We start from the raw sequence: 27,356 nt of genomic DNA, 5'->3' as shown, positions 1-27,356 counted from the left end.
CTGCCCTTTGTGTGTTAAGTCTGAGTTTCATAATCTTTTAATAAAAGTGCTTTGTCATTTTAAAGCTGGTAACAGTACGGAATAAGGAATCTGCATGTGCTTAACTGTACACCTGTTATAGACTACTGTACAGTTCTGCTTTCTCTTACAGAGGGTGAAAGGTGACTTGCACATGTTTCGACCAGCTAGTATTCAGATCTAGTAGTTTTTTTAAAGATAGTTTCCTGTGCAAAACACCCACCCACCCCACTAATACTTTATCCATGGGCTCTTAATGTATCTGCAAAACACTTCCAATGCCAGCCTTGAAAAAATGCAAAGGACAGCAGGCACTGCATTCAAAATAGGCTGTCATTTCAAAAAACATTTAACAAACCACTGCTATGGAAGTTAATAATGTAAATGCAGCAGCAAGGTACACAATAAAACGAAGCGATAAATGCAATTAAATCGCAATTAAATTAGACTGAAGTGGCTTTCAAGCTCGCCTGAGGCAAAAGTTCTGTGGAAGTGAAAAGCTGCCATTGCCTGCCTGAAAATGAGCCTCGAGCCCTTGTCGAGTGTTAAATCCTAACGCCGCCATATCGGATGCTGGCGCTGAGCTTGACTAAGAAGGCCCTATGTTGCTTTGGCAGGTTCTCCAATGATGTTCTTGAGAAGCGGGAAGTGGTCGCTATCGTGGGTGCTGGCGCTGAGGTTGCCCTGGACGCCGCCATCTTAGCTCGCGGGAATTTTGGCTAGGAGGCCTGCAAAAGAAAATGTTCATAAAAGGTTTTAAACTGTATTTAATGTGCTTTCATTGTAACCCGCTCTGGAACCTTAGGGTGAGGGGCGGGGGCTTATTATTAATCAATCATATTTTTATTATTACTTTCAGTTATATTTTATAATACAAAGACGAGAAGCATCAAAAAAAGAACTAGGAAGCTCCATCTTGTTACTCTGGACTCCAACTCCCATAATCCCTGGCCGCTGGCCCTCTTGGCTGGGGCTGATGGGAGTCGGAGTCCTAACGGCTCACAGGTTCTCTCTCCCCCCCCCTGCCTCTATTTTTTTCCTTCATATCTCTATGGGCTCATTTCATTATGGCGGAGCGGGGCCATGGCCGTGGCTGGTCGTTAAGCCTTCCTCCGCCATGTTGGGTGCTGGCGCTGAGGCCACCTAGGGCGGCGCCATGTTAGGGTTGGCTTCCGTCTCCTCTCCTGCTACCGCTACTTCTGCTACCGCTACTTCTGCTGCCGCTGCTGCTGCACATGGCGGGGACAGAGAGCGCGGCGACCCCCGGGAGCTTGCTGAATGGAGGCGGAGGTGGGGACGGGCCAGAGGAGAAGCGGCCCCGACTTGGGGCGGCCCCAGCTCCCTCCGGGTCCGGACCCCAGGGGAACCGCGTGACGGTGGTGCTGGGGGCGCAGTGGGGGGACGAGGGGAAAGGCAAGGTGGTCGACCTGCTCAGCCTCGACGCGGACCTCGTCTGCAGATGCCAGGTGAGAGACGAGAAGAGAGCCTGCAAGTGAAGTGGGGGTGGGTGGTGTTGAGGGTCTTGCTTAGGACTCGGGTGGCAAGCAGGTGTTGTTGGACTCCAACTCCCATCAGCCCCAGCCAGCAACGCCAGCGGTTGGGGATGACGGGAGCTGGAGTCCAGCAAACACCTGGAGGGACACAGCTTTCCCTCCACGACCCTGGTTTAGGATCCTAAAGTTGGGTGGAGGGTCCTCAGATCCACACACTATCCATTTAAAGCACACACCCAAGAAAAATCCTGGGGACTGTGTTTGTTTAAGGGTGCTGGGGATTGTGGCTCTTTGAGAGGTAAACTACAGTTCCCAGGATTCTTTTTCCAAGCTTAAAATGATCTGCCTGAGGCATTCCTGAGAGGTGGACACCCAGTTTCTAGCATGAAGGATAGACCACCACTTTCCAAGGCTTTGTAATGTCAGGAAGTTCACCCTAAAGTTTAGTTCAAATGTCCTTCCTTGTAATTTGAACCCGGTTGGGGAACCTTTGGCCCTCTAGAGAGACGCTGTTAACAAACAGGACCCATTACTGTTGGCTGTGCTGGCTGGTGCTGATGGAAGCTGTAGTTCAGCAACATCTGGGGAGCCAAATATTGCCTGCCTTATCCTAGAACAGGGACACTGGCTCGCCAGCTATTACTGGACTCCAACTCCCATCAGCCCCAGCCAGCATGGTCATTCGTCAGGGGTTCTGGGAGTTGTAGTCCAGCAGTACTTGTAGATCCGAACGTTTCTCATTTTGGAGCAGTACAAAATCAGTTTGGTCCATCTGCTTTGTGATAGCCCTTCAAAAACCTGAAATATTTCTATTCCATTTTGCTACCAAAATAAACAAATCCCCCTCCTATAACAACACAACCCAGTTTTTTGCGGTTTGTGTGTGTTTCTTTACACATTTATATATCGCTTTTCAGAAAATCCACTTTTCAAAAGTGGATTGTTTGTTTAGTTGCCTCCCAATTAACCATACCCTAAGGCTGTTAACAAATTAAAAACACCGGCAATTAAGTGTTGCTGTTTTTTGTAACAATGTGTGTCTCTGCAGGGTGGCAATAACGCAGGCCATACCGTTGTGGTGGATTCGGTTGAATATGATTTCCACCTTTTGCCCAGTGGGGTTATCAACCACAATGCCACGTCGTTCATTGGTAAGGATTCTTGTGTGCTTGCCATGATTAGGATAGGCAGCCAAATCGGGTGCAGTGAGGGGGCAGATTTGGGGGGGGGGTGTTCAAATCCCTGCTGTGACCAGATGGGTCTGACCCTGCATAGACTTCTTTCCCTTCCCCACAGTGGATGTTCTCCTTCTGCAGTTTCACCTTTTTTCTCTTTGTGTCCCTAGACAGGGATTTCCCCCCAGAACCCTACCTTTCTTTCCACTTGGCTGCTTGGGGTTAGGATTATGTGTGCTTCAAAGTTGCAAGACACCACTCGGCATGAGAGACTGAACCAGTATAAAGTATAGCCCTACCTAGGAGAGAGATGGGAAGGAAGTGGTTCTGTTGTTCTTTGTGGGATTGCCCAAAGATCAATTTGGGTTCCATAATAATAATAATAATAATAATAATAATAATAATAATAATAATTTTTTTTATTTATATCCCGCCCTCCCCAGTGAGAGCCGGGCTCAGGGAGGCTGACATCAATAAAGTTATAATAAAACGTAAAAGAAAGAAAAACAATTGATTAAAATGCAGATTAAAACACAATTTAAACTTTAAAATTGTTTTAAAATGCAGCCTCATTTTAAAATGGCCCAAATCAAAACCCAAAGGCCAGGCGGAACAGCTCCTTCTTGCAGGCCCTGCGGAAAGGTGTCAAATCCTGCAGGGCCCTGGTCTCCTGTGAGAGAGTGTTCCACCAAGTCAGGGCCAATACTGAAAAGGCCCTGGCCCTAGTTGAGGCCAATCTAGCCAAACTGTGGCTTGCAAGCTTCATTCAGGTGGTCCGTGGCATTTGTGTGTACAGTGGTGCCTCGCAAGATGAAAGTAATTCATTCCGCGAGTAACTTCGTCTAGCGAGATTTTCGTCTTGTGAAGCGCCATTTGCCGCGGCAAAAAACCAACAACAAAACGCCGAAAAACTTCTTGCAAAGCGCGGCCATAGAAAACTTCGTCTTGCGAAGCACCGAAAACATCGCAAAACGCTTTCGTCTTGCGAGTTTTTCGTTGCGCGAGGCATTCGTCTTGCGAGGTACCACTGTATTTGTGGCTGAAGACAGGAGATGGCACATCCATCAAGTTAGATATTCCTATTGGGGGGAATCTGACATAGCGCTAAGGAGATCACTCTGTCAGTGCTATGTTTTTATCTTCAGGAGAACATTTTGTTTTTCTGTCCATGGTGCTTTTTTTAAGTGCGTATTTTACATTTGATCTGGGCCTGGCCTGAAATGTTTAATTTGGGTATTTTGTAATGCTTTATTTGTCGGTTTAATTTCGGTTGTAAAACTGCCTTGAGCTTTTCAAATGAACCGAGAGGCATACGAACCATTTAAAATTTAAATAAATAAACGAGAGGTTGTCTTCCCTTTCAGGCAACGGTGTTGTCATCCACTTGCCAGGACTCTTTGAGGAAGCGGAGAAGAATCTTAAGAAAGGGTCTGGTGAGTGACACACCCCCCCTCCCAACAATGTGAGGTTCTCCGTGCCTGATCTAAAGAAGGGAAGGGAAAAGGGAAAAGTGTGTGCGTGAGATGTGCTGGAAGGCAATGGTACAGCCCACACCTTTGTCCCTTCTGTATTATATTTGGCTTTCCATGGTGGACTGATGGAAAGTCCACTAATAGAAAGCCCTGTTGAGCTAAGAGATGGAAATGTTTTAAAGCCGCAAGCCGTTCTGTTTCCACAGGGCTAGAAGGCTGGGAGTCTCGGACGGTGATTTCCGACCGTGCTCATCTGGGTGAGTGTCAGCTCTCCCTGTCCTGAGGAATGGGAGGAATTTGGTGGTGGTAGTGAAATAGCAGTTAGAAAGAGACTGACGTATCTGTCATCTTGCACCTTCCCCAGTTTTCAACTTCCACCAGGCTGTGGATGGAATCCAGGAACAGCAAAGGCAGCTGCAGGCTGGCAAGAAGTAAGGAGGGTGCTGGGGGTGTGGCTCAGTGGCGTAGCATTGGTTGCTGGGGCCCAGGGTGGGCATGGGCATGTGTGCCGGGCAGGGGGTGCGTGGGCACTGGACCAGCCCCTGCCACTGCCAGAATGACCCCAAACCCCACCAGAGCAAAGCAGGGCCGCGCTGAGCCGCATGCCTGTTTGCACAGTGGGGAACCCGGTCAGATGACATGGCCCTTGGCGGGCGGAGGGGAGTCTTTTTCTGTCTCTGTGGCCACTCTGTCCTCTAGGGCAGGACCGTGGATCCTTTGGCCTCCAGCTTCCATCAGCCCTAGCCAACATAGCTAGGGACCCTCGTACCTACGGGACCGCCTCTCCTGGTATGCCCCGCGGAGGACCTTAAGGTCCACAAATAATAATATTCTGGAGATCCCGAGTCATAAGATGGCTAGATTGGCCTCTACTAGAGCCAGGGCCTTTTCAGTACTGGCCCCAACCTGGTGGAACGCTCTTTCCCAGGAGACCAGGGCCCTGCGGGATTTGTCATCTTTCCGCAGGGCCTGCAAGACAGAGCTGTTCCGCCTGGCCTTTGGGTTAGACTCAGCCTGACCCCTGTGTTTTTCTCCCCCATGGCTTGGATTTATGGCCTACTTGAAATGAGGCTGCACTTTAAATTTTAATACTGTATTTTAATCTGTATTTAAATTAATTGTTTTTATGTTTTATTGTGGTTCTGTTGGTGTCAGCCGCCCTGAGCCCGGTTTTTGACTGGGGAGGGCGGGGTATAAATAAAAATTTATTATTATTTATTATTATTATTATAGTCAGGGATGATGGGAGTTGTAGTCCAGAAGTCCCATAAGCTCAAGCTGTCATTGCCAATAGCCAGGGATGATGGGAGTTGAAGTCCAGAAACATCTGCAGGACTACGGGCCCCCCACCCATGCTTAAAATAAACAGTGACCCTTGGGCCACACTGGTATTTGGTAATACTGCTGTTGCAAAGGTCTCCTGTTATCGCATATACATTTGAGCTTTGCCACAGATCTAGCATGGGCTCAAGACTATGAAACTTGCCTGTTTATTTATTTAAAGCATCGTTTCCCTGCTTTTCAGCTGAAAGGACCCCCAGGGCAGTTTTACAAATCCATATGATACAAGAAAAAGACAGTCCTTGCTCTCATCTCACAATCTAAAAGACACAAACACAAAAGAGCTTGGGAGGGAGGAAAGCAAACTCAGTACATTATTTCTTAGTTATGGAGTTCTTATAATGACCAGCTGAAAAGGAAAGATTTCAAGGACAGGTAGAGTCAAAAGTTGCTGGTCTTTCAGAGCAGAGGCCCCGAAGTCCCATCTCAATGTTAGTGGAGGCTGGTCCATTAAGGCATATGGGGTGCTGCCCCACCAACCTCAGTCTGCCCCCAGCCAACCCTCTGTTCTTACCTAAAACCAGGCCGGGGGGTGGGCCCATCTACCAGGTTCTTCCTCCTCCTGAGTCTCCATATTGTCCCTTGTAAAACTCAGCAGGGAGGAAGAGAAAGATGGGGGACAAAGCTAGAATTAGCTGGTGCTGCCTTTCGTTAGCTCTGGCTCCACCTGTCATCAGTTGTGGTTCCAGTCACTGTTTAGCCTCCCTGCCTTCCACGCATTAAATGTGTGATGTGTATGTGACAAAAACTGTTCATGAGCCCCCCCACAATGGCTGACTCAGAAAAAAAGGCAAGGAGTAGCTGAAAAATCTGAAGGAGGGACACACTCAAAACAGGAAATCCCTTTTTCTCTCAAAGAAAATAGGAAAAAGACCAGTTGAGCTCTAAAGCAAATATTTACCAGCAAAACTGAGGCTATACAAAAGTAAAATTAAGCACAGGACCTGCAGAAGTGAGCTGTGACAACTGAGGTGCCATCTCATTTTTATCCATCTACGTCTCCCCATTTTCCTGATTCAATCTTTTCTCTTGTCACCTTCTTTTTGCTCACTAAGATTCGGCTTTGTACTGACAAATGACAAGCCTAGGGGCAGAAACCCGCAGGAATAGTTTTCCATTGTTTCGGGGACTGAAGTATTCTCTTGGGCGTCGTGAAGGTCATTCAGACCTGCTAGGCCCAAGGAGAAACAGATCATGCATCTTCTTCCCGGTGGTACATGATCTCAGCTCAACTAAAGCCTAGTCAGCACCTCTTCTTCTCCCGTTCCCACATTTCATTGGATGCCATTCTGAATAAAGGAGAGGTGCAAAGAGCTTCTGTCTTTGAGTGAGCGTGCCAATTGTAGCTGCATCTTTCCTATGAATGGGAGGCATGCCTACACAGTTTTGCTGCCCTGTGCCTTTTTCGGCCACCCCCCCCCCCGCAGCCATTTTGTGTTATTCCACACTTCCACGGCAGCCATTTTGCGTTACGCCACACGCCCACAGCAGCCATTTTGTGTTATGCCACACCCTGCGGCAGCCATTTTACATTACGCCACATTTTGTCATTGGCACCAATGACACTCTCTCAAAATCCCAAATGCGCCCATTGGTGGCCCAGAAAGGTTGGTGACTCCTGCAGTCTTCACGCATGGCCAGGGATGCCGCACTCAAAGCCCCCATCAGCACAAAGAAAAACAATGTTGTTGAGAAACAAATTGACTCCTAGTGTATATTTAAAAAATTAAAGTTGCGCCTGTGAAAAGTAATGTGCCCCTCTGGTTACTTTTTTTCCAGCCTTGGCACCACCAAGAAAGGGATTGGTCCAGCGTACTCCTCCAAGGCCTCCCGAACCGGCCTGCGCATCTGTGACCTCCTGGCGGATTTTAACGAGTTTTCCAAGAAGTGAGTTGATGGGTGGAAGAGATTGTTGTTAGGCATTATTGTAAATTACGGGTGAGGATTGCTTAACTGCGCCGTAAATCCGCTGAGAAGATTTCATTCATCTATTGTTTTTTAATATTGTTTTCAACCATAAAATAATGGCAAGGCGGTGTATGGCCACCATGTTGTTTTTGGTGTTATAAGCTGCCTCGAGCATGGTTTAATGATGGAAAGGTAGCTCGCAAATAAATGACAATGGTGATCGTTGAGGAGTGCAACTGACTCAGCAGCAATCTTTCTCCCTCTCTTAGATTCAAGGTCCTGGCCCAGCAGTACAAAACAACATACCCAGCTCTCAACATTGACACGGAGGCTGAGCTGCAGCAATTGAAGGTGATTATTGGGTTGGGGGTAGGTCCATGACTACTGGGAAAGCCTGCCTGCGGTGATTCGTGATTTTATTGCATTGTGTTCTATGTGGAGCTACCCTTACGCATGGTCCAAAAGCTCCATCTTGTGCAAAACATTGCAGCTAGACTGACAACATATTGACTCAGTTGCTTAAAAGCTTGCCCTGGCTGCCTGTGTGTTACTGAGCCAGGTTCATCTACAACAGACACCCCCAAACTCGGCGCTCCAGCTGTTTTGGGACTACAACTCCCATCATCCCTAGCTAACAGGAGCCAGTGGTCAGGGATGATGGGAATTGTAGTTCCAAAACATCTGGAGGGCCGAGTTTGGGGGTGCCTGATCTACAAGGTGCTTAGCAGCTTGGGTCTAGGTCTAGGATATCTTAAGGACCACCTGACTCCTTATATCCCGGCCTGATGACTGAGATCTTTGGAGTAGTCTCTGTTGGTGTGCCCCCTGTGGCTTAGAGGTGCTGCTTGTAACTACTAGAAGCTGTGCCATCAGTGCAATGGGTCCAAACCTATCGAACTCCCTCCCGATTGAGAGCAGGCAGGCACCATCCTTGCTGAGTGTTGGGTGCATGACTCAGACTTTCTTAAACTTAGACTTTCTTCGACTGAGCCCAAAACTGCAGCTCATTTTTAAAAAAATCAAAACCCGACAGATTTATGCCGAGAGGATCCGCCCACTGGTGAAGGACGGTGTTTATTTCATGTACAAGGCCCTGCACGGCCCACCCAAAAAGATCCTGGTCGAAGGAGCAAATGCTGCACTCTTAGACATCGATTTTGGTAAGCACCCTCATTTTAACATTTTGAATGCAGGAGAACCTTTATTCCTCTCACAGCAGTGGCATAGCCACACTGGGGTGGTTGCCCCAGGTGCAAAATGGTTCGGGGGTGCAAAATTTCAGTATACCAAGTGCTGCCTCAATACAGCTGTGTGCTTCCATCGCTGGGCTCCGTTGGAAACGGCTTCTCTGTGCAAACCAGGATGTTGCCTCTCCAGACAACGAAAATACTCTTTTTTTCCTTATCTCTGCAGCTGTTGGTGATACAAACGCTGTTAGGCAGGCATACTCCGTTTCCCTCCCACACACTGCCTTGGCGTAGCCCCAGGCACTGGCAACCCACACTATGCCACTGCCTCGCAGAACTACGATTCCCAGAGGTCCCCGGGAAGAGGGGTTGCTCATTAAATTGTGAGGGAAATAGGGGCCTCCTAACAACTCTCAGCACCCTTAACAAACTACAACTGCCATAATTATTTTGGGGAAGCCGTAGTGCTTTAAATGTATGTTGCAAAAGTGGCATTCATGGGAGACAACGCACGGGTTCCGTGCGCTACTTACAGGCCGCAATTGGCTCAGTGACGTTGTGAGGATTCTCCTTTCCCCACCAGGTACCTACCCATTTGTGACATCCTCCAATTGCACCGTGGGAGGGGTCTGCACCGGCCTCGGCATCCCCCCACATTACATCGGCAAGGTGTACGGCGTGGTGAAGGCCTACACCACCCGTGTCGGAGTTGGGACCTTCCCCACCGAACAGGACAATGTGAGTCTTCCCCTGGGGGGCCGTGGGGGCAGAACAGGAGCAAGACTTTGCAGCGGAGGGGGAGACTGGGTTACCCGCGGGTGGTTTGATGACTCTGCTTTTCTCCCGTCTTCCAGGAGATCGGCGAGGAGCTGCAGTCGCGGGGGCGGGAATTTGGCGTCACCACAGGCCGGAAGCGCCGTTGTGGCTGGCTGGATCTCGTGCTGGTGAAATACGCCCACATGATCAATGGATTTAGCGCGTAAGCCTCTCTCTCAGTGCTAGAACTCGGGGACATCCAGCAAGGCTGAGCATTGGAAATTTCAGGACAAATAAAACAAAGCTCTTCTTCAACAAAGCACTGCCCCAGGAAGCAGTGATGGCTAACAGCTTGGATGGCTTTAAAACAGCTTATCACCCAGCCCTGGTTTTGTCAAAGGTGCTGGTGTGGGGTTCTAGAGGAGTTTATACTTTTTGTAGTGTGTCACTGGAATCCAAAACTGAAAAAGCTCATTGTAAGGTGCACACATGGTCCTCTGATGCCTTCGGTATGACCGCCACATCCCTGACCCCGCCCCACATTACGGGGCGTATCATTTGCACAGTGAGGGTCGAACACCTGACAATGGTTGTGTGTGTGAATGACCCAACCTCCACCCCAGGCCCCGCCCATAGCTACACAGCCCCCCGGCCTTCCACCCATATAGGGCCTTGCCATATAGTGGCAAACAGGCATTGCCTGCCCCTGTTGTGAATGGAAAGCTGTTCCCATCTCTTGAACCTGGTTCATAACCCTGTAACTATCGCCCTCTGCTCTGCTCCACAGCCTAGCTGTGACCAAGCTGGACATCCTGGACACCTTCGAGGAGATCAAAGTGGGCGTGGAGTACCGGCTGAATGAGAAACGCATTCCCTACTTCCCAGGTGATGCTGTGGGCCTAGCAGCACATGAGTAGGCAAACTAAGGTCCGCGGGCCGGATCAGGCCCAAGTGCCTTCTGGATCCGGCTCGCGGACAGTCCGGAAATCGCGTGGATTGCCAGGGTGCGTGCATTCTTTCCCTCTCCCTCACACGGCGCCGGCAGCACCACCACCTCCCTCCTCCTGGCTTCTCCCCACCCTGCCTAGAGGAGGAAGGCGGCTGGGCTTTGTTGGTGCCAGCAGCAGCAGCGCTCAAGCGGCCGCCATTTTAAGCAGCCCCCCTCCAGAGCCCTTTTGCATGCCTCTCATGCTGCCGCCGCCAGCCCCTGCTGCTCACAAGGCACAGGTAAGGAGCCACCGGGGCTCGTGGTGCTCTTGTATCATTCCCCCCCCCTCCCCAATATACTCCAGCCCTCCACAAGGTCTGAGGGACAGTGGACCAGCCCCCTGCTGAAGAAAATTGCTGATCTCTGGCCTAGCCTGTAGGCCAGTCAGCAACGGGAGGGAGGCTGTTTTAGCCTTTGCAGTTTAGGTAGGCCTCAGACGGGACCTGCAGCCCTTCAGATGTTACTGGACTCTGGCTCCCATCAGCCCCAGCCAGCATGGTCAATGCTGAGGGATGATGGGAGTTGTCCCAACAACTTGCAGAGGGCCACATGCTCCCCACGGCTGGTTTAAGCCCTAATGGGTTCTCTCCTTCGGTTCAGAAGACAGGAGGAAAGTGGTGAGGAGTGTCGTGGAGTCTGCATAGAGCAGCCTTCGCCCCCCAGCTGGTGTCCTCCAGCTGTTTTGGACTACAATTCCTATCACAGGAGTGCTGGCTGGGGCTCATTGGAATTGTAATCCAAAGCAGCTAGAGAGTCCCTGGTTGGCAGAGGCTGGTGTAGAGAAAAACAGGTTTCGCTGAGAGTGTGAGTTCAGAAAGACTCAAGGTGAGGGAATGCTTCACACAACTCATTGTTAGCTTATGGAACTCACTGCCACAAGATGACCACTGGCTTGGGACAGCTTTTAAGGAGGAGTTAGGCAAATTAATGGAGGAGAAAGGTCTACCAAGGACTGTTATAGCTGCATGTTCAGTTTCAGAGGCAGCATGCTCAGTTCCTTATTTACCATTTTTATGCTAGTCTGTTCCTTGGAGTTGTTCAAGAATTCAAATAAACAAAAACAAGTGCAGTTCTGAAAGGTTCAGCCCACCATCGTCATTCAAATTGGCATCCAGTTGTGTCCAAATGTAGATGAAAACTTGCTCCCTGACCTCAGGAACATCCATGCCATATTTGGTTACAGTGGGTTGAACCTACATATGATGGGTTTCCTCATGAGTAGGACTAGCATTGACTGCAACCCAGTGCCATAATAAGAGGTCTCCAAATGCACGCCATTTGGAATGGGCTGAACCTTTCAAAACCACTGATTTCAACCAGATTTTGCCTGATGATTCCGGAGATCAAGGAACCTTTCAGAATGACGCTCATTTTAATTGCCGGTTTCCAAACCGCACTGATATATATATATATATATATATATATATATATATATATATATATATATATATATATTGTTCCTTGGAACTTCTGAGCAACCCCCAGGTACAAGTAATGAATAAGAATGCCCAGATACAACTCAAAGCATAACCAGAATCCCCAAATTTAACAAGAGCGTCTCTTTCCCCCACCCTCACGGACGTCCACAGCCAACCAGGAGCTCCTCAACAAAGTGGCCGTGGAATACAAGGTGCTGCCAGGCTGGCGGTGCAGCACCGAGGAGGCCCGCAGTTTTGGTGATTTGCCCCCCGAGGCCCAGGGCTACATCCGCTTCATTGAGGATTATCTGGGGCTGCCAGGTGAGTTCAGTGGCCCAATGCAAATGGAACTTCTCCAGCACCCACACTTTGGAACTCCCTGCCCATTGATGATGGGCAAGCACCTCCTTCCCTGTGGCGTTTCCACCGTCTGAAATCTTTCCATTTGTTTGTTTGTTGCTTAAGCGAGGCTGCTCAGACGTGTGGATTTGACACGTATTTTAATGTATTTTACTTCTTAATGTAAACCCATCGAAATTAATGGATCTCAGTTAGCCATGTCTGTGAATTTCAATATATCTGGGCAGGAATACGCGTTGGCTGCAATCCTTTATTGTGAAGGAGTGGTGGTGGAATGGCCATCTTGTTATTAAACATCTGATTTCATCTGTCCTATTAATGTATGTTTTATATTTTATGTTGGCCAGTTGTGTGTGTGTGTGTGTGTGTGTGTGTGTGTGTGTGTGTATATATATATATATATATATATATCCTGTTTGGATAAATAAAGACCTTTCTCTCTCAACACCTCCCCCCCTTCCCCTGTTTTGCAGTCAAGTGGATTGGAGTGGGGAAATCGCGCAGATCCATCATCAAGCTCTTCTGAGGATGGCAGCGGAACAGAGCAGAGCTCACGTCTTGGAAGGAGGCGGCGGCAACCACAGGCACTGCCCCTTGTCACTGCTATACTCAGTTCACGGACCAATCAGCACATGGGAAATATGGGGATCTTCCCGCCCCACAGGCCAGCCTCCCACCACCTTCACTCAGCTTAGAGCACTCCTCACCTCCTTGCCCACTACGGAGGCTTGTAGCCTCAGCGTAACAGAGACTTGCTGCCTCTGAGATCTTTCATTTTCTTTCCAGGCTGGTTAATGCCACACACTCCGCTTTCCCCTTCTGCCTCTGGTCGTTCTTCTCTCTCACAGGGGCCGCTGCCGTTCCACATCTGGCAGCCTCGGTACTCCTGTGTCTTGTGATGGGCAAGGACACAGTCCCCCGAAATTGTAGGGCATCCCCTCGTAGCAGAAAGCAATTCCCAGAAATGGGGCAGTTAACTTCTGTTCGCTCTGAGTGTGGATTCCTGTTGCTGTCCTCTTGCACTGAAGACAGTGGCCAAATTCAAGCCACGGTTTATCAAGCGTTGAAGAGCTACAGGAAGCCTTGGATGCACGCCCCCGTCTCTCCCGTCTGCTCTTCTGCTGTGGCCACAGAGATTGGAAAGCTTTTGCTTCTTTCACTGTTTCTGATCAGCCACAGTTTAGCATGACACCTGAACCCTAAACCGTAGCTAGGTGTTAACTTCAGTCAGTTTTGTTCAGGTGAAACAACAAACTGCAGCTCATCAAAAAGCAGGATCAGAAGTTTCCATCCATGATGGAGGGGGGTAGAGGGGACGTGTGTAAGCCAATGACGTGCTGCATCTCATTTCCGTCCAATAACATTGCCATTGCCTTCTCTCTTATCTTTTCTCTTCACCTGGTTTTATGGGGAATTTCCCAAAAGATTTAGCAATTTGCATTTAACATCCTGCCTTCCGTGATTGGACATAACTATGCAAATCAAACCTCCCCATCTGATAGCAGGGCTTGGGGTTTGCGTTGATGTGCAGGAACACTGCCTATAATCATCAGAAGCCCAGGGATGAATTCGAGTGTTCACAGGGACTAGAATTCTGACTATTCTTTTTTTATTTTTTTCCAACGATAAAAGTGGAGATTCACAGGCCCGATAGACTAGATACCAAAGCGTTCTCAGCACAGACTTGCACAACCACACCTTCCCAACCCAATGAAGTATTCCTGCCTTTGCGTGTGCGCATGGGAGTGTTAGAAAGCTCCCTTTGTCACAGTGTTGCCCCCAGTGGGGGGGCTCTAATTTTCAGGGCATTGTCGTGTCTGCCAATTTTCACTGTGCACAGAAATTAGCAATAAAGAACAGTGGTTTATTTTATGAATGGTTTGAATCATGAAGGAAACGTCAGGCCGGGACTGCTCTATTTTTTGTACCAGTTGTGTTGAAGGGTTCATGCCCCGCGACACACACACTTTTCTAGCTCAAAATGTTGCCAACTCTGGAGCATTTCCTGGCAGGAAAAAGCCTGACAAACTCAGATCTGTGGGCCATAAATGGCCCTCCAGGCCTGTCTGGCTTGTGGGACTCTTCCTCAGGCCACGCCTTTCACCTGCCTGGGTTTGTGCTACTCTTAAGTGTTTTTGCCTAAATGGGATATGTCCATGAGTTCTGATTATTACTCTTGTCTGGTTGGAGGATAGACACGGGTTTCTATAGAAACAGCCACATTGCTCCACCTACTTTGCCTTTGGCTCCACCCACCGCTGGCATGTGTGTCTGTCCGTCCCCCGCCCCCCCAAAACAAGGTAGCCCTCAGGCTGAACAGGTTTCCCCACCCATCCTGTATGATGAACCTAATTTTGATGCCAATCTTGTGACCTTGAAACCTTTTGGGCTTCCGACTCCCATCCACCCCCTACTGCCAGCATGCCCCAAGGCCCCAGGGATGGTGGAAGTTGCATTTTGACATTTATTCCTGGCCTCTAGCCCCAGCCAGTTTGGCAGACGTTAAGGGACAGCCAACGGGATTTGCGATCCAGCAATGTCTGAAGGGCACCAGCCTGGGGGAGCCTTTGAGCAGCATGTGTCATCGTTTTCAACTACATTTATTCTCGAGCTCAAAGAAGACCCTGAAACCAATTGGCAGCAGGTGGGAGAGGAATACATTTCGGACTCCCCAAGTTTCCAGTGGTCCCATTTTTTTCACGTTTTTGACACACTCTTGCGCACATGCCCTGGGCAAACCTGGCGCCAGAGTTTTGCAGCCCTGATAACCAAGAGTCCGTCCATACCACCTCCTTGCATGCCAGAGTTTCTTTTTGATTTTGTCGTCTTGCTCCAGAGTTAGTTGGCTCCGCCTGCCATTATCTCTGGTCGAACCTCCTGTTGGGCTTCCTTGCCTTCCACCCCATCAGTCCCGATGGGCACCAGCCACCACTGGGTTCGACCCAGTACAGGGCCACTTCCTGTGTTAGCATTGGCTGCTCAGGCTAAGAGTCCAACAACAGCTGCAGGGCCCACAGGTCTCCCCTGACCCCTTAGCATCCCCACCTCTCCATCTCAAAACCACTCCAGCCCAGCTTGAGTGGCTCCAGTTAATTTTATTACTTTCTGTGCTCTCTGATACAGTGTGAGTTGGTCAGGTGTGTGTGGCACAAACCGCCTCGGCCTGTTTTGGAAGAAATCAAAACCCCTCGCTCTTTTCCCCCCTGGGTAGAATTTTTTTGCGGGGAGGGTGAAACTTTTCAGTCCCTCTGGCCATAAGGACCGAAACTTGGTTGAAATAGGTGGGGGGTGGGACGGGGGGGGCAGTTTGTAGCAAAACCATTCATAGATTGGGCATACAGTAGGGGGCAGTTAATACCTCTAGGTCTCGTTTTGGGGAGAATGGGTGCCTTCTTCCCACCCTGTGTTGACTGTGGTCCACTTAGAAGGAAACTGGAGGGGCCGCTGTATCCATATCACTTGCAGAGTTTGAATTGTGCTCGGTTGAAGTGTATGGAGAAGTTAGCCTTGCAATGGAACATTGTGGAGGGGGGAAATTGAAAGTGGAAACCTCGACAACTGCCCTGCCCACCCCTTCCCCAAAACAGCCAAAAGTTGGGCTTGGGGGTACATTGCAGCCTTCTCCTGCACAAACCCAATTCAACACTGAGCAGTGATAAGGGTGTCCCGGGACTGGAGGATGTGAGGGATGGGGCAGGGGAGAGAAGGGAATCTGAGCAGCCCAGTTGGCCCCCTGGGCCCAAAGGGGTGAGGTTGGGAGACAGACATAGCTCAGAGGAGGGCACAGAAGAACTTCTTCTCTCGGAACGGGTTTTCGGAGGTGGGCACAGGGGTGATGAGGGGGTCCTCACAGGCGTGGGCATCACAGTAAGTCATCAGATCCGCAGCAGCCTTGGAGACCTGCCGAGGGAAGGGGGAAGAGTTGAAAACTCCAGCCTTCTGATGATGTCAGTTTATAAGATGATGCATGGCACAGAGAAAGCGGATAGAGAAAAGCTTTCCTCCCCCATAACAGTAGAACTTGGGGACTTCCAATGAAGACGAATGTTGGAAGACCCAGGGCAGATAAAAGAAGTTACTTCTTCACACGACATACAGCTAAACTATGGAACCCACTTCCATAGGCAGCAGTGAGAGCCACCAACTTAGATGGCTTTAAAAGAGGATTGGAGAAATGAATGGAGGAGAAGGGGACGATGGTGCCCTCCATATATTGCTAGACTACAACTCCCATCAGCCGCAGCAAGCATGGTCAGTTGCCAGGGATGATAATTGGAGTTGGAGTTCAGCAACATTTGGAGAGCCACAGGTTCCCCTGCCCTGATCTAGCCCAGCAGGGGCTTTCATAGGATCTCGTGCAGAGAAGGCTCTTTCATCCTTTTAACTGGAGATGCCCTGCTGCAAAATCTGGTACATTCTGCATGCCAGGCATGTGTTTTACTGCTGATCTTTTTAAAAATTTATTTGCTTGTTTGGTTACCGGTTGTGTTTATCTACCGCTTTCCTGCCGAGGGGCCTTTTCTGACTATACAGCTCAGTAAAAGCTCGTTCTCACCACATGAGGGTGCATCTGGGCAAGCCATGCGTTGCTTGCAGTTGTGACCAGAAAGCAGCTTTGCTGCATTCCTAGCAATTCAGGGCTCAAGGGTGGGGAGGGGAAGAGATCTGCCCGAACCGCTGTTCACCCTCCTCAAACGGGCAGCGACTTCACGTTCTTCGCACATGTCAAAAACTACAAGGGGTTATTTGATTCAATGGTCCTTGAGCGCGCACACAGACACATGGACTTGTACAGATGCTCCGAAGCGAAGTGGTTGAGTGTGGGCTTTGGGGTATCTGGTCTGCCACTGTGAGAACAGGATGCGGGACTAAATAAGCCTTTGGCCTGATCCAGCAGGCTTGCTCTACTGTGGCCCTTGCCACCTTTAGATTGTAAATTCCTTGGGGCAGGAACCTGTTCCCCCCTCCTCTGCAAGGTGCCACATGCCTACTGATAGGTAAAGGTAAAGGGACCCCTGACCATTAGGTCCAGTCGTGACCGACTCTCGGGTTGCGGCGCTCATCTTGCGTTATTGGCCGAGGGAGCCGGCGTACAGCTTCCAGGTCATGTGGCCAGCATGACAAAGCTGCTTCTGGCGAACCAGAGCAGCGCACAGAAACGCCGTTTACCTTCCTGCTGTAGAGGTACCTATTTATCTACTTGCACTTTGACGTGCTTTCGAACTGCTAGGTTGGCAGGAGCTGGGACCAAGCAACGGGAGCTCACCCCGTCACAGGGATTCGAACCGCCGACCTTCTGATCAGCAAGCCCTAGGCTCAGTGGTTTAACCCACAGCGCCACCTGCGCCCCTACATGTAGTGATAGTGCTACATAAATAAACACCAGGTCTTTTTTTTGGGGGGGGGTTTAATTACTGATTTTCCAAATGTGGAATGCCAGGTCATTTCCCCCATCTATCCCAATACTAGCAGCAGCTCTCCAGGGTTTCAGACTGGGAATGTTCGCAGCCCTGCCTGGAGATGTCAAGGATCTTCTGCATGCAAAGTAGATGCTCTACTGCTATAAATGAGAAGGGGTGGTGTAGTGCCAGCCACCTGTGGCCCTTGAGTGGCTGGCACTACAAATCTCATCAGCGCCAGCTAGCATGGCCGGGGATGATGGGAGCTGGAGTCCAACAGCATTTGCGGTGTGTGTGTGTCACACGACCTGACCCCAATGGGGGAAGCAGTAATCTACTGCCCTTTTGGCCCCCTTCCTCCTATTTCCTACCTTTATCCTGCACATGCTGGCCTCAATCTTCAGTTGCTCCACCATCTTCCGGGCCTGCCCAATACTCATAGTGCTGTTTACTGGAGTTTCGCCCTTCATGAGGATTCTGCGACAGAAATCATGGAGCAAAAGATACTATAAAAACACTGGGTGTCACTGTGGACCCTATTTTAGATGAGGTTTTTTTAAAAAAATATAAAAAAGAGGATTGGTCAAATGCAGGCACAGGCAACCTTGGCTCTCCAGATGTTTTGGAACTACAACTCCCATGATCCCTAGCTAACAGGGCCATTGGTCAGGGATCATGGGAGTTGTAGTTCCAAAACATCTGGGGAGCCAAGGTTGCCTGTGCCTGGTCAAATGTATGAAGGAGATGAGGTCTCTCAAGGGCTATTTAGTAACTAAATGGAACCTGCATGTTCAGAGGCACTCTACCTCTGGATACCAGTTCATGGGGCCAAATAACAGCAGGAGGCCATTGCCTGTATGGCCTGCGTATATACCATACATTAGAAACACGTGGCATCCCCCAAAGAATCATGGGAACTGTATTTTACCTCTCACAGAGCTACAATTCCTAGCATCCTGAATGAACTACTACAGCACCTAGGATTCTTTTAGGGGGGAGGGGAAAAATATTTTAAATGTACGGTGTGTATGCTGCCCTGCCCCTGCTTGGTAGCTTCATGGCGTCACTTGGAAAAACAGGATCCTGACCTGGATGAATTTTTGGTCCAATCCAGCCCAAAGTGCTCTCCTCCCTCCCAACCCACTTTTTATACATCCCGATTGGTCACAACTTAATCTGGAATGAGCTGGGGTTGTAAAGCGGCCCATGGGGTTTTTTTTGTCATTTTTTAATACAGCATTTTTAAAGCCCATCCTTCAGTGAACACTGTCAGGCCAGCCTATGACAGGGATGATGAACCGCAAGTACAAAATACAGAGTTGCATGGAAATTAAACCTGAACAGAGCAGCAGCATAAGAATGAAACGCAACAGGTTGAAAACATCACACCATGAATGTAGGGGGCATTTTGAGACTGTCTCTATTTGTGGGCAAGATTAGTTTACATAACAGCAAATCCGGGTCGTGCACTTATAGATGATTTGGGAGATATTGGGCAATAAGCCCACTTCCACAAAAGAACAGCCTTTTTGTGATAAAGAAAGGAATGGGAAGATGCCCTGGAATAAATAGGATGACACTTGCTTTGAGGCAACATCGTCTAATCTCCCAACCAATGAGTGAATGCTTGTTAAATAGCATATATCAGGCATCCCCAAACTGCGGCCCGCCAGATGTTTTGGCCTACAGCTCCCATGACCCCTAGCTAACAGGACCAGTGGTCAGGGAAGATGGGAATTGTAGTCCAAAACATCTGGAGGGCCAAAGTTTGGGGATGCCTGGCATATATCATCTCATCTCCCTGCAAAGCAATTTAGGAAGCAACCTCAATAAACAGGCCGCCTGGTAGGGTCCCTACGTTACCTGGTAAAATCCTATGCAAATAAACATTTATTTGCCTGGCAGTAGAATAACATGAAATACCACATCTACATCGTTAATTTAAAGCACTATAATACCCCTTTAAACATCCATGGCTTTGCCAATAGAATCATGGGAACTGTAGCTTGTTGAAGGTGCTGCTGGTTGTTAGGAGACTCAATTATCTTCATGGAGCTACGATTCTCAGAGCAGTGTTACAATCAATCTAGGGCTGCCATTCATCCATATTTTCTCAGACTTTTTTTTGCCAATTATTTTTATTGATTTTCCAAATTTCAACCCAATCGTCACTGATTAATACAAATCAATACCAAATTTATACAATTTTAATTAAATGACTTCCCACTCGCCATTGTTGATGCGACCTTAGCTTCTAATATTACTGTACTGCGTTAAATCTTTTACATTATCTCCAGTTACAATCCATTACCCAAAATTATCCCTTAATTGTCAACTGTACTCTTAGCTGTTTCCATTCGTGTTGAAACAGAATCTAAAGCATTTATTTACATACTTTTGTAAAACTTCAAGTGAGAATATAATACTGTACTTCTTTTCCTTCCATTCTTTGCTCTCTGCCACTTATATCAAATGGATTTTCCCAGACATTACCGGGATTTAAAAGGCGGAATTGATGTCTAGTGGGGCGGGGGCGGATTTCCGAAAGGCAGTGCTTTGTCCTAGATCTTAGGCAAGGTTTTTACCTTTTGAAATGTTGCAACCCTAACCAGGGAACTCAGAATTACAGCTCTGGGAAGGGAACAAGGGTTTCTCCTAACACAACTCAGCACCCCTGAACAAATTGCAGCTCACATATGAGGGGCCACAGCTAAGGAGGCCCACCCCTAAATTGCCACATACCTAATTTCCAATTCATCTTTTTATAATCCAGAGGAATTATATACCTTACACCACCTAGTTTTCCACCTGTGGGTGCTTGTTAAATATAGGGTTGGCAGGGGAGAGTTTGAAATGCAAATACTTTGAACAATGGAACATAGGAAGCTGTCTTATTGACGTTGCTCAATCTAGCACAGTATGTCTACACTTACTGGCAGTGGCTGTCCAGGGTTTCAGGCAAGGGGCGGTCCCAGACCGAGCCGGAGATGCTGATCAGCGAACCTGTGATTTTATGCACATGCAAAGCAGATGTTGTGCCACTGGGAGCATGATTGGGAAAATCGGCAAGATCCAGTTGTGATGTTGTCATGAAAGTGGGGCATCCGGTTAATCTTGATAAGGGCTGGAGCGGTGTTGCAAACTCCTGGCACTTGACCAGTCCCTGTCAAGGCTTCTTTTAAACAAGAAGCTGTTAGCTTTAACCTGGACCTGTTTTCAAGGTCAAAGCTTCAAGGGGAACTAGCTGCCCTCTAGACATTTTTTGGACTCCAATGCCCATGGAGTCGGCATGGACAATGGTCAGGGATGATGGGAGTTGTAGTCCAGCAACATTTTCTTCCTTTCTTTATAAACCACACTTTCATATAAAATCACCAGGCAGCATACAGACAAAAAACACACAGTATTGCAATGAGAATATCAAAGGCATCAGTAAAAGGTGGCTGGCAATGCATCTTCAAAGACCTGTCTGGGGAAAACACAGTTTTTAAAAGATGTCTAGAAATGAGCAGGCATGGTCGTCCTCTGTTAAAAGCCAGCCAAACCTCGGGGGAAACACAGACGACCCATTTGACACCTCAGCGATCAAGAGGGAGCATGAGGGATCAGGTGGGCCTTAAAGTACTTTGGGGGCCCAAGCATCTAGATGACCACAGGTTCCCCATCCCTGGAGCGTAATAATAATAATAATAATAATAATAATAATAATAATAATAATAATACTGTAATAATAATAATAATTTTTTATTTGAAACCCGCCCATCTGGCTGGGTTTCCCCAGCCACTCTGGGCGGCTTCCAACAAAGATTAAAAATACATTAAAATGCCACACATTAAAAACTTCCCTGAAGTTAGATGTCTTCTAAATATCAGGTAGTTATTTATCTCTTTGACATCTGATGGGAGGGCGTTCCACAGGGCGGGTGCCACTACCGCGAAGGCCCTCTGCCTGGTTCCCTGTAACTTGGCTTCTTGCCATGAGGGAACCGCCAGAAGGCCCTCGGTGCTGGACCTCAGTGTCTGGGCAGAACGATGGGGTTGGAGACGCTCCTTAAGGTATACTGGGCCAAGGCTGTTTAGGGCTTTAAAGGTCAACACCAACACTTTGAATTGTGCTGGTGGAAGTGCCTCTGAGCACATACGGAGTGCCATTCCCAAATATCAACACACACCCTGCACTTCCAATTTGGGACTGGGAGAAAAGGCTCCCAGAAGGAGGTGTTGCTTCTGCAGACTCCAAGCGCCGCTTTCAAGCAGAGCTGAGGAGACCTTGAGCTGCTGTTGGACTCTCCCACCAGCCCCAGCATCCATGGCCAGTGAGCACATCTGGAGAACCTCAAGTTCCCCACCTCTGCTTTAAAATAACAAATAAAAAGGTTTTAAAAGGCTGCAGTCCTGTACCTGGGAGTAAACCCCACTGAACTTAACAGACGTAGCGCTGATAGGATTTCTGTCTGTGTAACTCTTTCCCCCCCTGCTGCCACACAGCTGTTCCCTTCAATTTATTCTCACAAATAGGTTTGGGTTTGAGAGTGTCTGACTAGCCCAGAGTCACCTTATTGATTTATTTAGAAACATTTATAGAGTAGCTGGGGCAACCCAGCGAGATGGGTGGGATACAATTATGATGATGATCATCATCATGCTTAATATTTCAGAAATCTCTAGATATCCCACCTTTCCTCCAAGGAGCTCAAGGTGGTGTGCACGGTTATCTTCTGCCCCCATTTTATCCTCACAACAACCCTGCGAGGTGAGACAGACTGAGAGACAGTGACTGGCCTGAGGTCAGTGAACATCATGGCTGAGGGATTTGAACACAGAACACAGCCTTATTCTGAAGGCCCATCTGCACCATACATTTAAAGCCATGTTATACCACTTTAAACAGCAATGGCTCCCCCCCCAAGAATCCTGGGAACTGTAGTCTCTTAGGAGACCCCTAAATCCCCTCAGGGCACTTCAGTTCCCAGAGTTCCCTAGGAACAGGGGTAGATTAAATCTTGCTGAGAATTGTAGCTCTGCAAAAGGAATGGGGTGTTTTCCCTCAACTCTTGGCACTGTTAACCAAATGGCAGCTCCCAGGATTCTTTGGGGGGGAGCTGTGTCTGCAGTGGTATAAAAGCACTATAAATATATAGTGCGGATGAGGTCTGAGTCAAATCAGAGGTCTGTAAAAGTATTGTCAACCCTGACTGGCAGCAACTTATTTAGGGTTGCCAGACTCAGACAGGACTTCTGTGCCTTTAATTGCCCTGCTCTCTTTTGAGTCTGGAAACCTTAAAGAGAAACCAGCAGACCCTTTGCTTGGAAATTAAACAGAGGGTCTGCTGGTTTCTCTTTAAGGTTTCCAGACTCAAAAGAGAGGGCAATTAAAGGCACAGAAGTCCTGTCCTCTATTGAGTCTGGCAACCCTAAACTTATTAGGCCCAGACAGGGACTGTTCCCATCCCAGCTAGAGACAATGGGGACTAAGCGAGTTCTAGCAATAACCTAGGCCTGGCCTGAGGAAGAGAGGTACAGACCTCAGGCGAAGGAGTCTTGATTTAAGCCAAGATCTAAACCAGGAATCTGGTGGTTGTATTTTTAATGGCCTGAGGACAAGAAGGAAAGGACAGGCTGTCTCTGGGAGTAATGCAACATTACTTTCCCTCACCGACTAGGGTTGCCAGACTCAATAGAGGACAGGACTTCTGTGCCTTTAATTGCCCTGCTCTCTTTTGAGTCTGGGAGCCTTAAAGAGAAACCAGCAGACCCTTTGTTTAATTTCCAAGCAAAGGGTCTGCTGGTTTCTCTTTAAGGTTTCCAGACTCAAAAGAGCGCAGGGCAATTAAAGGCACAGAAGTCCTGTCCTCTATTGAGTCTGGCAACCCTATCACCGACCCCAAAATATATAGGGAGAAAAGCTCAGGCCTTGGGGTTTGCTTTCCTGGTGTTTGAAAGCCCTGGTAGCCAGCCAATGCAGTTGTCTTTCCTTTTCTTAAAAAGGTTTCACAGTCTGCCAAATGAAGTGACTGCAGAGGGCATTGCAAGGGGGTTGTTGGGATGGGCCCCTGCTAGTGGCAAGGTGGATTGTAAAGCCAACATGATGTTATCCAGACTTTGTAGTCAGATTATAGGTCCCATCAGCCCCAGCCAGCATGGCCAGTGGACAAGGATGATGGGAGCTGTAGTCCAGTACCTTCTGGAGGGCATCACATCAGCTCATCCTGAGAGGAAAGCCCTTAAACCAGAGATGGAGAACCTGTTGCCCCTCAAGAAGTTCCTGGCGTCTGGACTTCAACTCACATCAGCTATGACCATTGGCCATGCTGCCTGGGGCTGATGGGAGTTGTAGTCCAAAAACAGTTAGAGTCCCAAGTTTGGGAAACACTGACCTAAGCCACTCCAGGATAGCATTCCATTCAGTCACATGTGTCCTCAATTTAAGACATTTCCTTTGGGGCCTCAGCCTATATGCCAAGTATACAGTAGGCGTCAAGGAGTATTCGGGACAGGTTATAGCTCAGTTGCAAGCACCTGTTTTGCATGCAGAAGGAACCAGGTTCAGTCTCCAGCATCTCCACCCATGCCTGAAATCCTGGTGTGCCACTGCCAGCTAGTGTAGACAATACTGAAGTAGATGGACCAGTGATCTGACATGATATATGGCAGCTTCCTATGTTCCCTAGTGATATTAAAACGAAGGTTCATAGCTCAAGTTGGGCCATAGCTTCAGTGCCCTGCCGAGAGCTACTGCCAGTCAGAGTAGCTAGACAGTACTGAGCCAGATGGAACAATGGTTTGACTTGGTATAAGGCAGTTTCCTATACAGTATTCCTGTAGTGAAAGAATGCTATATGAGGGTTAAATTTCTACACATTATTTTCTTTCTTTCTTTCTTTCCAGACGAAGAAGCTCTCCCCATTATCTCACTTCCTCCCTTTACAGCCCACCTTCCATGAGAACAAATACTCACCCTGTGAGCTCTACCCAACCCTTTATTTAAATAATAATAATTGCTGCCCCACCCTCATATCTTTCCTTCCTTTTTCTTTTCTTAGTAGATGCAAACAATAAAAGCGAGGGGTGGGGAGTGCAGAAAAGCTATATCAGGCAGGGAGATGCTATGAAGCATGAACAAATGGCAGTTCCAAAGGCTGGCATCAGAAATCAAGCACCCCCACTATGATTTCACATTTTTGTTGGTTCCCCTATTCTTGGCATAGCTGTGGGGGAAGGAATCTCTGCCCAAAAGCCCTTTCCTCTATTTCTATTTCCATCTGCTCCTCCTCCACTCCCCACCCCCAACCCAAGCAATCCAAGCAAGTAGACCATGGAAACACAAAGCTATGACAGCTACTCACACCCTCCTTCTTTTGTCTACTCTCTTGCCACATTTTATTTATATAGAAAAGCATTTATAGACTAGCAGTTCACACAAGGCAGTGTGTGCCACACAATACATACAAGAAGAAAATCTATAACACTGTCAGAATAGTGCAAAATGGTCATTCAAATCCCTGGCTGATCAGAAAAAAAAATTAAACATTTGCATAGGCCCATCAACATTAGGTCTCTGCCCTGGAGAGGTTCCATATGCCAGACATCCTAATCTTCCCTCCCTGCATGCAAGGAGCCGCCTTCCACCCCCCACCTCAGAGCTGATGGAGTTTTCCCCCAATACAGACCTTTATTTTGGATCCCTGTTGGGAATGAAGAGATGGGGGTGTAAATGTGGGTGCCTGTTGGTTTTTCTCAGCCTTGGGTGTGTTCCGATGATCTGGCGTAGAGAGGAAGACTCTGGTCCTCTCTCCCCACCTGGACTTGAGTGTGGGGGTAGAGGAAAGGGCGTGGGTCTTCTTCACACGGCACCTTTCTGCTTCCTTCCCACCACCAAAGCGGTGACTCCACCCTGGCGTCTCCCCAGTACCCTCCTCACCTCTTCCAGGGTGGACCTTAATTAAATAGAACTGGTACCTAGAGGATGCTCCAACAAGCCACTTAAGGCTGGGGCTGAACCATCTCTGTGCCAGGGGTGCTGCTGCTTGTGGAGGCGAACCCCCCACATGGGTTTATCTAAAAAGACAGCTGCTTTTCTGGAGTGGAAGGCTACAGTTGCTATGGAGGAAATTTAATTAAAGAGGAGAGACATGAGGTTGTGTGGGGATTGGGAAAGCACCGCTAAGGAGTGGGGGCTGCTGGCCCACACACCCCTCATGTGCGTAGTGGTACAGGCGCATGGGAGCTGCAGTACCGTGTCAGCATCTCCCTTTCATTTGGAAATCTGACATCAATGCACACTGCCTACTTTTCCCCCCTCCTTCCAGGCTTCTCACCCCCCTTCCTTTCTAAATAGGCACAGCAGGTACACAAGCAGCTTCCACTCCCTGCAGCACCTTGAACTATGTAATGTGGGAGGCAGAAAGCTGAAGGAAAGAGAACATTTTATTGATCGTCTCCGTTTTCCGCTCGGTGCTGCCACATGGCACTCCAAAGCCTTGCCTGCTCCTTCACATCGAGAGAAACTGCCGATTTCCATCTTCAGCTATTCGGAGGCCTAAATCCCTGCAATTTCCCCCAGTGGAAAGGGGATCTAGGCACATAACCGAAACCTACGAAGCTACACTGCAATGAGCCAGAACACTGATCCCTCTAGCATGCAGCAGTATACACTCTCCAGTTTTTTGGACAGGGGTCTCTCCCAGATGTACTTGGAGATGCAGAGGATTGAAACTGGGACCTTCTGCATGCAAAGCAGATGCTCTGCAACTGAGCTACAGCCTCAAGAGGGACCCTTTTCTTGGCTGTTTATTAACCCATCTTCCCTTCTGCTTCCCCTTCTTAGTGAGGGAGGAAACTACAGAAGAGGCTGCTAGATCAGGCCAAAGGCCCATCTAGTCCAGCATTCTGTTCTTACAGGGGCCAACCCAATGCCTCTGGGAAGTCCAAAAGCAGGAATATATGCAAAATTTCACAAAATAAGGTTTGTAAAATAAGGATATCTGCATTAATTGTATTTTTATTTTTATACTCCTTTTAATTTTTTATTATACCAAATGTCTGGAATGGATTATTGATACGTATCTCTGCCCCATGGGTGCTGCCAATGAGGAACAGGGCGGGCAGGAACCCCACCAATCAAGTAAATCAATTAAAAATACTTAACTAACTGAGGTTCTGCCCCCCCAACATAAAGCCTGCCCCCCTAACATACGTCTTGGCTACACCCATGCTTTGCCCCCTTTTTGTCTTTGCTTTGATGTTTCATATCTCCTTCCTCTGGTGACAGCAAAAAGGTTCTAAATAATGAATTAAAAAATAAAAATAAAGTGTCAGGTTTTTGATACACCATGTACAATTTAGGCTGTGCATTATTTTTTCCAGGAATGCCACGTACCGTACTTTCTGGTTCCAATAAGATAAAGTTGCTATCTGAATATCATTTCAATGTTTAGTTATGGTGTTATCATTAATAGATGCCCAGCTATTTTTTTCTTGGTGTGTGGAATGTCGGCATTTTGAATAATAAAATGATGCACCAACACCAGTTGTGGGGGCCTGGTTGCTTTCCAATTTCCTGTATTTCACCAAAAAGTAGATTCCAGGGTGTACAGACCTGCAGGCAGGTCCATCACACGTGAGAATACGTGGCTAACTCAGCACAGCCTCTCCAGCACCTTGGTGAAATTTCAACATTCATCCTAGACAACTGTACTGGGGCATTTAGGACAGGCATAGGCAAACTCGGCCCTCCAGATGTTTTGGGACTACAACTCCCATCATCCCTGACCACTGGTCCGGTTAGCTAGGGATGATGGGAGTTGTAGTTCCAAAACATCTGGAAGGCCGAGTTTGCCTA

At 48.2% G+C, this 27,356-nt stretch overlaps 2 protein-coding genes across 2 annotated transcripts; one reads left to right on the top strand and one right to left on the bottom strand.

Annotated features, from left to right (window-relative positions):
• Nucleotides 1-1,044: 1,044 nt before the first annotated feature.
• On the top strand, nt 1,045-13,988 carry LOC118075742 (adenylosuccinate synthetase isozyme 2). The gene is made up of 13 exons (XM_060269566.2): nt 1,045-1,484; nt 2,560-2,662; nt 4,051-4,119; nt 4,365-4,415; nt 4,523-4,589; nt 7,279-7,386; nt 7,677-7,758; nt 8,441-8,567; nt 9,178-9,332; nt 9,449-9,573; nt 10,138-10,235; nt 11,928-12,077; nt 12,590-13,988. Exons 1-13 carry the CDS (start codon nt 1,254-1,256, stop codon nt 12,640-12,642), a joined length of 1,419 nt encoding a protein of 472 aa, XP_060125549.1. The 5' UTR covers nt 1,045-1,253; the 3' UTR covers nt 12,643-13,988.
• On the bottom strand, nt 13,679-26,796 carry GNG3 (G protein subunit gamma 3). The gene is made up of 3 exons (XM_035099413.3): nt 25,186-26,796; nt 17,887-17,992; nt 13,679-16,016 (listed from the first exon to the last, which is right to left on the bottom strand). Exons 2-3 carry the CDS (start codon nt 17,983-17,985, stop codon nt 15,888-15,890), a joined length of 228 nt encoding a protein of 75 aa, XP_034955304.1. The 5' UTR covers nt 17,986-17,992; nt 25,186-26,796; the 3' UTR covers nt 13,679-15,887.
• Between the last annotated feature and the right edge of the window lie 560 nt (nt 26,797-27,356).

This window comes from Zootoca vivipara, chromosome 16 (genome assembly GCF_965207765.1).
Source record: "Zootoca vivipara chromosome 16, rZooViv2.hap1.1, whole genome shotgun sequence".
Lineage (NCBI taxonomy): Eukaryota > Metazoa > Chordata > Lepidosauria > Squamata > Lacertidae > Zootoca > Zootoca vivipara.
This window is presented reverse-complemented; position numbering and strand designations above follow the sequence as displayed.